The sequence below is a fragment of the Ylistrum balloti genome, unplaced genomic scaffold (assembly GCF_031769215.1).
Source record: "Ylistrum balloti isolate Yb309-2 unplaced genomic scaffold, AGI_CSIRO_Ybal_v1 Utg369972, whole genome shotgun sequence".
Classification (NCBI taxonomy): domain Eukaryota; kingdom Metazoa; phylum Mollusca; class Bivalvia; order Pectinida; family Pectinidae; genus Ylistrum; species Ylistrum balloti.
The window spans coordinates 1576948-1589704 of NW_026782064.1; the positions used below are offsets into that span (position 1 = coordinate 1576948).

Sequence of the window (12757 nt, forward strand, 5' to 3'; positions counted from 1 at the left end):
ACATCAAATCTCTGACATTTTATTTCTTTAATTTATGGTTGTAATGAAATGCTCTATATTCACATTTCCATTACATGGGTTGGTCTACACAATTCATAGGCTTGTTATCTAAAGATAGCAGTGATGGCCAGTACAGTGAAAGTTTTATAGTCAAAAGCTCATTACAATTCTGAAGAAATCGTGGTCTAATCATTTGTGATGTCACTGTCAAAATTTGACACTAATTCATTAATTTCTAATTCATGTTTTTAAACTGACACTGTGCTCAGTCATCACATGCATGATATACTCCTTAGCAGCACAGCAATATCCCTGAACTCACTACATGATACAATAATTGTGATGTACATGAAACAAATATCCAGGTCACATGATGCTATGTTGTCTTGGCTTTGAAGTCAGGTGTCAATCCTTGTAATCCATTTTTCTCTTGAAATCCCTCTAGACCAATCAAATTGCTTTGCTCGTGTTTCTGTTTTGAAGATAATGAAGACCTCGATATAAAATTTAACAGCAGTATTAGTCTGATAAACAGTTGTTTAAATGATTAAAACAGTTAAAAATTCAGAATATTTTAGCAATAAAGGCCAACAAGTGTTGACACCGAAGACTTTATTGTGTATAAAGTCTATTTCTGTAAACTTTAAAGTTTATTTCTTAAGCATGGTACTACACAAATACCAGGATCCTTTGCTTTTTGAAAGAAGAAATTCTTAAATCTCAGCATATTTGACCAATGTGACTTTGAAAGTGGGATAATTGGATAAAGATCAATGATTTTACTAAAGTTGGTTGTCCTTTATCCAATTATGTTACAGAATCAGTAGCCAGGGCCTTTTGGTTATGAAGAACAAAATGCTAAGATGTAAACACTTCTGATCCCTGTGACCTTGAAAATGAGTCATGGTCATTCATTTGAACAGATTTTAGCTTTTTTATACGAGCATGCTACATGCCTCATATCAGGGTTTTTTGGTTACTGAGAAGAAGTCGCTTGAATGGAAAGTTTACGCATGGCGGACGGAGCACAATGAAAGACGAAACACAACAACTATAGGTCACTCTGACCCTTTTAAGTCAGATACCTTAATAATGGCAGTAAAACTCTGTAAAACGTCACGCTTGGCAAAACAGCATGAAATGTTCATTACACTTGATTATACCGTAAAAAATGGCAGTATCACACTGTAAAGCTATGAAATGTCCATTAGAAAATGACCCTTACATTCAGAAAAGGAGTATATTCTTGGCAAAACAGTATAAAATGAACACATTGTAAGACACTATAAAATTATGTTTCATTTGGTAAAAGTGTAACATAAAAATAGTCATAACACTTTTTATATAACTGCGAAATGATAGTTCCACTAGTCAAAACTACATAAATAGACGTTGCTCTTTATAAACACTTTAAAATGGATTTTAACATTTAATGGTAACATATAGATATTGGAAGTAACAAATTGATTATGAATAAATAATAACTTGATAGTTAGAAAACACTGTATACATTTGAAATACATAAAAAACGTTTTTCATTGGTCACAAAGTATTAAAGATGATGTAATATTCCAGCCTCTCTCAGGTGCTCAAAAAGGGCACTAAAAATATCAAGAGAAACAAGCAAGTCTTAGGATCACGAAATCCAAAAATTAAGCCAAAATGGGATATAAAGTGCATCCTTTTTATCTATCATAGTAATATAATTTGTTTGTTCTCTTCTACAGTTAAGACAAATGCAACTTATGTAAGTTTTACACTAATTAAATAGTTTTGTCTTGGTGTATTTACTAATCATACACTTATCGGTTTATAGTCTATATCAAGGTTCCTTATAATACTGTCAGGTAGTAATCCTGAATGAAACACAACCTTTAAAGTCAAAATATCCTTGGTTTGTTTCATTTTTCTTCTTTTTTTTTCCTAGAGTGAACAGAAACTTAACAAGAATTCCCAGATGAGAGATCGTTGCTGTCAGCCATTTTATTTTTCTGACAGCTTCAGACACACTGTGGGGAGCTTTTATCATTAAAATCCAAGATGGCCACTAGTCGGCGATTCTGTTTTCCTAATCAAGCTCAAAATTGAATTGGAACAGATGGGAACTACGCAGAACCTACATTTAACATTGGAAACATCAAAGATGGTCTTTCCAAGAGATGCATAACATAGTGAAAATCAAAGATGGCTGCCATTTCGTTTTGGATCAAGCTCAAAATTAAATGGGTACAACTAGGGATCAAAGGGTACCTACATTTGAAGTTGAAGACAGATCCTTCGACTACTTCTCAAAAAAGAAACGGTAATTAATAATAATGGCTGCCTATAAACCATTTTGTTTTTGGATCAGACTCAAAATTGCTTGGGTATAAGTAGGGACCAAGGGAAACACAAAGTCCGAGACTGATCCACTAAGTACATCAGAATAATGATATTACGAAACAAAGAAGTGGCCATTAAATTCGTGTTTTATTCAGAAATTTTAAATCATCGAAGTAGTATAATGATGAACAAACAAACCTCGCTTTACATGATGATAAGATCTCCATTTCAGTTTTATTTTTAACAATTAAAGATATGCAGTGTTACTTTTCATAATTAGGAGAAATATTCTTGTGTTCAGCATTTAAAAAAAACTGGTAAAACAATACTGCATATACTCAATAATTAAAGTCATTCACCAAAAAACTCAGTCGTACACAAAAGTATCATACACAATTGTAATATTCCTACACACACCATTTTCTGACACAATCCCCAATCTCTCTCTATTCTCTTTTCATTCCATCTACCCCCCCTTTTCTATCCATTTCCATCACAGCTTAAACATATTCCTGATTTAAGATATTCTTTAAATGTACAAAACCACTTTGAAATCAGTAGAAGATACACTGGCATTACTAATATCCCATGTTTTGCTTTCAAATTCATATAACTAGATTTTTAATAAATATATTCAAGGTTCTCTTATATGTGTACAAATTAACAGTACTTTTAAACCAGTGTTAATGAAACCAGATATAGTGACAATCAAGGCTCCCCTACACACATTACTTACACAGGGTGTTAATGGAACTGGAGAGACAATCAAGGCTCCCCTACACACATTACTTACACAGGGTGTTAATGGAACCGGAGAGACAATCAAGGCTCCCCTACACACAATACTTACACAGGGTGTTAATGGAACCGGAGAGACAATCAAGGCTCCCCTACACACAATACTTACACAGGGTGTTAATGGAACCGGAGAGACAATCAAGGCTCCCCTACACACAATACTTACACAGGGTGTTAATGGAACCGGAGAGACAATCAAGGTTCTCTTACACTCATTACTTAAACTGGTGTTAATGGAACCAGATATAGAGATAATCAAGGCTCCCCTACACACATTACTTAAACAGGTGTTCATGGAACCAGATATAGAAATAACTAAGAATAAACATTTTAACTACCCAGTATGACATAATCTGGATTAATAAACAAAAAAATTATTTGTTTTTCTTTCGTTTGCATCGTTTTGGGATAGATTTGGTCAGACTTTTGCTAGAATGTCTGATTTGTTGTTTGGTACTATAAATAAAGTTCTAACTGTTGTTTACACTGTGATGTTTTGATATTAGAAATGATAGATAAATTTAGACTGCTGTTCCCCGCTCAAGGTTCTGTTTAATTTCAGCCGTGTAGGTTCCATAGAATCTCTCGAGCTTCTTGTTAAACTTCATGTTACGCTCATTGATGTAATCAATATCAGCATCTTCATCAAATGTCCGCCGGCGACTATACTTCTCACGCTTTTTAATTCTGCAAAAAATAAAATTGTAATTCAATCTGTAAACTTCTATTTTGTGATGTAAATGCAAAATAGTAATACATTGTATTGAATTCTGTTTGAAGATGCATGCAGTGCTATTTAAGAATCACAAGATTTGTAGAATCAACTTATAATCAAAAGTTTGTTAAATAGCTTTTTAACATTCAAAAGGAAAAGATTAATTAAGATCACAAGATGAATATAATGATCATGTAATACAATGGTCAACATTACTAGTAGTGTCCTAATGAGCAAATAGTATTTAAAAAACACAAAATTAAGATAAATACAAGAAAGAAAGAGATTTTCTAATCAGTTAAACAGTCGATAACAAAAACATCATGGCTTCAGGTTTCATGGAGCTTCACAGTCTAGGGCACCTGTATCATGTACAAGAATTACTCACTGTTTCTCCAGATCATTCACCATTCTATCTACTGCCTCCTCAGAATCTTTACGCTGACTTAACCCAAGTGTGTTCCCAGTAGCATAGAAATCTTCTTCACTGAAAAACGATATATTTTTTTATTATGATTTGCTGAATTTCCATTTTGTTACTTTTGATAAAGAATTTCCTTTATTATAAAGTGCGAAAATGAAACCAAAATTTTCAAATCTTAATGATAAGGTTTCCACAATACACTGATTTCATATCACCTAAGGTCAAAAATTAGTACATCAATAGTACATACAGCTTATCCTTCTGTCTGTTATAGTTGTCCATGTCTGGTTTGAGACTTTTAGTGAGTCTGTCGTACTGACGTCGAGTTGCTGCTTCATATCCTGCAATAAATATTCCAGTGATTATTATGTCTAGTGTTTGGTACAGACTCTAAAACACTACATTTTCAGGTACTTTAGAACTTATGTTGAGATGTCTTCTCTGGCTATAAAACCGATTGAATTTGAAGTCATCCCAAACTTTATTGGGTCATCTAAAGTAAATTTATTTTCTCCATTTAACTAAAGTATATCTTTAAAGTAGGTCTCTGGGTAAAGAGCAATTGACAATGTTTAACAGAAGTTATCAACCTCTAAGCTTGTAGAACTAGAAATCATGTTTTATTGCTAACTAAAGCAATGCTACATTCAGTAGATTACTAATAAACAAACCAGAAAATCCTGGGTCTGGATTCTTCTTTTTCTTTTTTCGTTCCCATTTTTCTGCCTCATCAGCTCCAATTTCCAATAATTTTACTCTGTCATATTCTTCTCCTTTTGCTTCTGCCTCCTACAAAATATTTCATGAAGAAAATACCATATATGGCTTTGAACAACTAAAATCCCTCTGTATGACCTGAATGGTCCCATTCCTATGTTACATTTGTCTCTTTAACCTTGATTGATTACCACCTTAATATGCCAAGATGTAGAACCTTATATTATGATACTATGGGAGTGAATATGAACCAAATCTGATGATAAGTTCTAAAGGTATGACACTGATTCAGGAGAGGAGAAGCCATAAGAGACTAACATTGGTATCACCACTAAAATAGCAGGGGCATAAAAACCACACCACAGAGATAATATGACAAGTAATGTTGGTTTGTAATCTACATGTTGGTTATGCTGCTATAACGATAACCTATGCTAGTGAATAAAATACCAGAAACATTACTGATCATTCAATACAGAGAAAAATGCAGAAAAATATTTTGTCACCATGTTTTCTTGATTTTGATAGTCTGTCCTACCCAGCAAAATGTTGGATGCAAGAAGACAAATACTAAAGAAATTAGAATGATGCCACAAAATTTCAAATATGTTGTGAATTTATATATATATATGCCATATGTTACACCAGAAGTTACACATTTGTGCGTTAGTCATCATTGCCTCAAACATCATTAGGTTAAGCTTATCACCTTTCTCTTATTTTCTTCCTCTTCTTCCCACTCTATTCTTTTCCTCTTTTGCTCAAAATTTGCTGGAAGTTTCTTTCTTCTGTCTTCTTCAACTACTTCTTTATGATTCAGTTTTCTGGCTTCATTCTGCAAATGAACTTACAAGATCAGTTTAGAAAGCTCACCACCCCACTGCCATTTTACCACTTATCACTGGTAAATGATCTTTCTGATATTGAAATACCAGGTATTTCCAATGATAAATTATGTTTCTATGGTTGTGTACAGAATTTGTTTTGGACACCTAGAATCCTAGAATATACTGTAAGAAAATGATGATAATTTCATTATTTCATAATACATTCAAATTTTCTAATTGGTTAAGGTTCTTGAAAAAGAAATTGTGACATTGACGATAGTAACCAGTATCCATTTATGCATACCATCTGAACAGTTATCCTATACTACCATATTTTCCAGGCTATAACTGCACCTGATTATAAGCCCTAGGGCTAGTTTTAAGCAATTTTTTCTGTTTGATCCACAAATAGGATGCACTGGAATATAAGCCGCACCCTTTCTTACGATGTGGTAACCGTAATGTTGACCAATGTTTGTTGATATAACAGCCAATGAAAAGCAGTTTATCAAGATCATCAGTGAAACATTTAGTATAAGTTTGCAATTGAATTATACACAGATAGTCCTTTATTTTATTGATGTTTGAAAAATGTAAAATAGTAATTATCAAAATACATAATGATACTGCCATACCTTGGTGTTGAAAAAAGATTTTTGAAATCTAAGTCAATTAGACACCTTTTGGGCCAGCCTATCAGCCCCTGGGGTGGGGGTCAGTCAAGATCAGTATGCATATCATCTAGTTGTCATCCCTCGCTCATAATTTTAACCAACTTTGAAATATTTCAAGTTGAAATTAAACAAATTATGCTCAATAACTCATTTTTTCTATTTAAACTTTAGTAATTTTTACCCCTACCCACAGTGAGATGTGAGACCCTTGGGTCATGAAATTCACGATTTTGGCAAAGCATGCTTTTCATTCATGGAGAGCATTTGATTCTACCATATCTGGGTGTTGAGAAGAATTTTTTTTTAAATTTGAGTCACAATTTGACAATTTTGGCCCCACTCCTCAGGTGTCTGTATGATGGGAACTGTATAATTCTCTAATTTAGTTCATCTTAGACCAGAAGAGGTTTCTGCAAAATTTCATTGAAATCGGCTCAGGAGTTTTTAAGAAGAAGTAGAAATTATTTATGGATGCACAATGCCAGACAAAGGTGATTGCAACAAAATATAAAAAATTGAAAGCACACATCAATATACTCTATTCACCACACCCCTTTTTTTTATTTATTTATTTGTTTTAAGTAGGGTTCAATGACAAGGAATATGGAAAAGAAATTATGTTCTTTAGTGATTGGTAACACTGATGATACATATGGAGGTTCTAGATTCAATTCTTTATTTGATAAAGATTCGAGAGGTAATAATTGATTGTGCCATGTCAAGAGCGACTCTGAAATCTACATGTACACCTCTTGTGAACACTTGAAGTGGATAGATAGTCCATATACAATGAGGATACTGAAATTCACAGGTTTATTTAAGCACTGCATGCTCAGTTTTAGTTCTTAAATACACAGCTAAACTGACAAGTCCTACACATAATAAATATGTAGAAGTGGTGAGTACAGGTCATCTTACTGGCTATAGCTAGAGATGATGGTTTTCATCACTCCATAACTCATTCCTTTTGCAAATGTGTATATGCATCAAAACATGAGAATATAAACATTTTTCGTGTTTAAATCCAAATTCATGTTAATTACGCCTTCAATTTACAGAAGTAGATGTGTGGGTTTTTTTCATATGATGACTACAGATGCATACAACATCTAAAAAGAAATAGAGCACACTCACCATGCGTAACTCCAAATTTTTTAGACGATCCAATTTACTTGTCTTAGATGAAGCTCCTTTGCTACTTGATGGTTCTGTTTGTAATGACTGAAAAATCAACAAAAAAACATATCAAAAATGTGAAATTAGTCAATTTTTCAACATCAAACTAATTGCAATAGAATTTCTTTGTGTTTCTCACGTTGATTGGTTCATACCTGTTGGCAGAAAGAAAGTATGATTTAACCTTGGGATCAATAAAATGGCAATAAGTTAAAGGGCTGTATTTTTTTAATTCCTCCTTCATAAATAATGACTGGATCAAATTAACCACTGATATCAAGATCATGAAAACATATATGTAAGAGTTAAAGCAACTGCCACAAATCAGTATATTATGTTAAAGTAACAAAGTAATTTTATAAAAGCAATCTGAATTCTGTCAAAGGAATGCCAAATAAAAAGTCAATGTGCATGCATGTGGCAAATTTAGTATGTTAACATTCCCTAAGAATTTTACACAAAGCTTCAGAATGTTCAGTTATTTAAAATTTTACATAGAATATTATACTATCACCAAATTAATGCAACGTAAATAGAGTAAATGGAACAGGATGGGGTAAAGTTTACAATGGGGAATGTTGCCATTTGGTATTGTCTAGGCTTGTTTGTTTTCATAAGCAGAAACATGTAGATTGACCTTTGATATTATCAAAACTTTTTACAGTAGACTGAAATGACCTGACCTTTTCAAATTGGGAAATATCAGTTGATGTTATTCTGAAGTACGTTTGTCCAATTCCTTTCATTTGTAAGTAAAGCCATCGGATTCTTTTGTTGCGTTTATTTATTTATTGGAGGTTATACTGTATATAACATTATATTATCATGTCATGTAAAGTAGATATGACAAAAAAGATCTTAATAACTGTTAAAAAGAAATTATTCTATTACTAGTATGGTCAGCAGTGTTCTACAGCTGTAAATATATTCTACGTTACATGTCGAATGAGTGGTGAAATACGACAATTCGAAAACAACTTTCTTAAGCAGTATGTACAAATCAGGTTATTTCCTATTCAAAGTATCATTCTATTCTTCATTCTGAGTATTATTGAGGCATCTGAGTTAGATCTAGACTCTTTAAGTGCCATTCCTAGATCCTAGATCCTACTACGTTCTACTTACAGCCATTGTTGATATCTGTATCACGAAGACGCTTCACGTTTTACTTGTAAATGATAAATTAGAGCCAATCTCGAACGAATTTTACGGAAAGGGAACAGGTAAACATTGCTGTCAACAATCGGACCAGCAAGTTATTATTCAACTTAATCTGAAACCATTATATAGAAAGCTAGATGTAAAATTATAACCAAGTGAGTTGTCAGAGATTTCAATAAGAAAGTGAAGGTTTATCATGATAGGGAAAGAATCGGGTGTTATTTATGTGAAATAAAGCTATCGTTCTACTTAAATTACAAGTACCACATAAAAGAAAAGACTACGATTCTAACTTTAGTGGTATGTGAGTTATATTCGCATACGGAACGTCCCTGGTCACCATTAGATATAGCCTGTATGAACAACCGTAGAAAGTTAATCTAAAATAATAATTGAAAAAAAAAAATAAGAGAAAATCCAAGCACATTGGCTAGGTGAACCGCGGACTTCAAATATTTTAAGTCGTGCTGAAATGAAGCTAAAACTTATACAGAGGCCAATTGTACTAAGAGCAGTTTAATTTTTGTTCTGTCTTGTTTCGTCTTATTAAGAGTCACTGCACTAGACCATTTTTTTAAAGTTAAGAAGCGATGTTACGATTTGAAAAAACATTATAGAATGGTTTATGAAATGGTTTCATGTTACAAAATTATTTTTCAACATGTATTTATCTTGCTCGAAAGGAAGTGGGTTTTTTTGTTTTTTTTTTTTTTGTTGTTGTTGTTGTTGTTGTTGTTGTTGTTGTTGTTGTTGTTGTTGTTGTTGTTGTTTTAATACTGCGTGTGTATAGACATTTTAATTGAGCGACAAGGTCTCCGTTCCCGGTGTGAAATTTATTACATATTTATTGAGATAATATCATCAGACCAAGTGGTATATACGTTTTGGTACCAGTGTATAGGAACGAAAATACAGCATTATTTCACAGTCAAAGGGACATAACTCTTACAATATCAAACCAATATTCATATCGATACAAACAATTTTGTTTTCAAATTCATCTCTCTTCAGGGTAAATAATTCATACCAAGCGAACCATTTCAAAGCAAGTCAAACTCTGTCTTCATTTTTCGATGTCATTAGCCAAGATCAACTAAGCCTAATTTGTCTGTGGTATTAACAGAACGTAGTATTTAGCTAAAATATGATCCTGAATGCATTGAAGAAATGATGATAATGTTCCAAGTCAAAGAGCTTGCTCTCGTATTATTAAAACGGGACTTTCAACACAAATCTTCATGTTTATATTGTAAATTACAAGGAAACAGAGCGTTCATTGACTATGCGTTTAAAATACACACTTTGTTATTCTATGCTGCTTGTATTCAATTTCATTGAAAAACGCTGAATGATTCTACTTTTATTTTAAACTTTCATTTTGAAAACTCGGCATCTCGGCATATTTCATATATATATATGAAATTCAAACCTCAGATAAGAAAACTGCTTTTAAGTTAGTTTATTTGTCCGCTTAAAATATTACTCTTTGTACCAGTATAGCAGTTTCAAAAGTTACAGGTTAAAATTTACAATATATTACGTAAGGTCAGGTAAGGAGAGCCAGTATCGTGGAGTCACTTCAAATATCAAAGATGATATGTCATTCACAAAAAGAACAATCAAGAGGTGCAAGATCTTGAAATTCTATGAGTTCAAATCCATTTTTATACTCCAAATCGATTCTAGCTTTAAATGTGTATAGAATCTGTTGTTATATGGATGAACAAGTATGGAATTATACGAGTTAAAAGTCATATTGAAAATACTGAACTAATACTTTTGATTGTGATATCCATACATTCCTGGACCAAATGTTAATTTTTTTATCAAAATGGTTAGGAACCTACACGTGTGTCTGAAATAAACAGACTGAGTGGCCATATATATGTTTCAGAACCAGAACACACAAGAACTGTTAAGGTGGAAGTATGAGGACTCGGTGACTATAATCCAGGGTATATGGTGAGAAAACACTCATTTGGAACAAAGTTTTCACACCATAGCATTAATTACAGATCTTTTAAAACCTTTGAAGTATGGCGTTTTTGGACGATCTTTCTCATGTCCCCTGGTCAGTGATTGAAACATGATCGAATGTAAACGATGCGTTGGACGCATGGATAATATTATTTTTCAGTGTAGTAGATAAACATGTGCCTATGCTTCAAAGGCGAGTAAAACAGTCAAAACAACCAGAATGGTTGAATGACGATACTAGTAGTTTAGAAAACATGTAGTTGAGAGACAAACTGAAACGTGACGGTCAACCTGACGTATACAGAATACAGCGGAACCATGTTGCTATATTGATTAGCGAGGCAAAAGTTACGTACTGTAAAAATGTTATTGAAAACAATTTGGATAGACCTAGTAAGCTCTCGAAATGTATTCGTGATCTTGCACCTAAAATTATCTGCCACGCCTATAATGATTCCAGTTGAAAATATCTATGATAACAATGAAATAGTAAATCGATTCAACAGTTATTTTACTGCGGTTTCAGATAAACTAACATCATGTTTAAGAAATACAAATTCTAAATTTTGAAAAATTGAAGAACTTTGTAAATACTAAACAAGTTATGGGTTGTATTTTTTCCATTCCAACTATCTCTGTTGATTTCATTGACAAATCATTGCGATCTTAAGATACAAAGAAAGCTAAAGGTTTGGATGGTATCAGTTCAATGCTAATAAAAAAAATCATATATACATATAGTACCTTCGGTATCATATATAATGAATGTTAGTATTCAAAACGGTTTTTTTTTCTCTAAGATGGAAAACTGCAAAGATAGTGAATTTGTACATATCTGGAAGTACCTCTGAAGTTTGCTATTACATACCTCTTTCTGAATTACCTATTTTATCCAAAATATTAGAGCGACATGCCCATGGTTCTTTCTTCCAATATCTAAATAGATATGTCCTCCTTGTATCTTTACAATCAGGTTTTCTTGGAGAAAGCCTTTGATTAAGTAATCCATGCTGTGTTACTTGATAATCTGAAATTATACAAGTGTTACAATGCTTGTGCTCTTTTCTACATTTTCATGTGTACTGTAATACAGTCTGGTCTGGAAGTACTGAAGCTTCTCTACACAAACTGTCAAAAGCTCAAAAATGTGCTGCCAGATTGATTTCAGAGAAACCATATTTCTTCAGCAGAAATGCTTCAGGGGTGAAATTGATGCCAATTCAAAAATATTTTTAATTACATACATAAATGTATATTCTTATGGTAAGGTACCACAATATCTTTCATGTGATTTTATTTTGGCTGGAAATGTTCATCAGCGGTCTACAGGGTATGTACCTAGTAAAATTGTCTTCCAAAACATAGCACAACAAACGAAACATTTGTATGTATCTGGCTGTCAGGAATGGAACAAACTTCTAAATGATATGTTATTAATTCTTTATTTTCAGAGGGTAACGTGATTAGTACAAGTATACGGGTCCTCCACAGGGCCCTCCCTAATGATTAACCATAAACAAATACAATCAATCAGATACCCGTATATACACGCTCAGTGACTACAGTGCACAACGTACGGAATTTATATCAAACACTTTTGATATTTGAATCACCTTTTTCATACAACATACCCACTATAAAGGGCCTACGGCGTCTAAGGGCCGAGGGATTATCGAGACACCTAAATTTACAGCATCACTAATAATTTAAATTATTAGCGGCAAAATAAATGTGAATATTTACTTCAAATATTGTCTTTTACTGTGAGAATCCTGTGTGGCATGATATTGTGAAGCGTAGGGATATAAACCGGGGTCAAAATACCGTTATGGTGACCCCCACCCTTCCCCCATTTCCCCCTAGTGAAGCCAATTTCAGTTTTTATATTTTCAATTGATGTTTCTGTTTTGTCACTTAATTTTTATCGCTTTACTGAGTTATGCTCCTCTATACATAATAATTATAA

The 12757-nt window shown here is 32.9% G+C and overlaps 1 protein-coding gene across 1 annotated transcript; it reads right to left on the reverse strand.

The window, feature by feature from the left end:
* Positions 1–2450: 2450 nt before the first annotated feature.
* LOC132547670 (pre-mRNA-splicing factor SYF2-like) lies at positions 2451–8797 on the reverse strand. Its single transcript, XM_060211458.1, has 7 exons — positions 8779–8797; positions 7612–7698; positions 5686–5811; positions 4931–5048; positions 4510–4600; positions 4224–4322; positions 2451–3807 (listed from the first exon to the last, which is right to left on the reverse strand). Exons 1-7 carry the CDS (start codon positions 8782–8784, stop codon positions 3642–3644), a joined length of 693 nt encoding a protein of 230 aa, XP_060067441.1. The 5' UTR covers positions 8785–8797; the 3' UTR covers positions 2451–3641.
* Positions 8798–12757: the final 3960 nt, after the last annotated feature.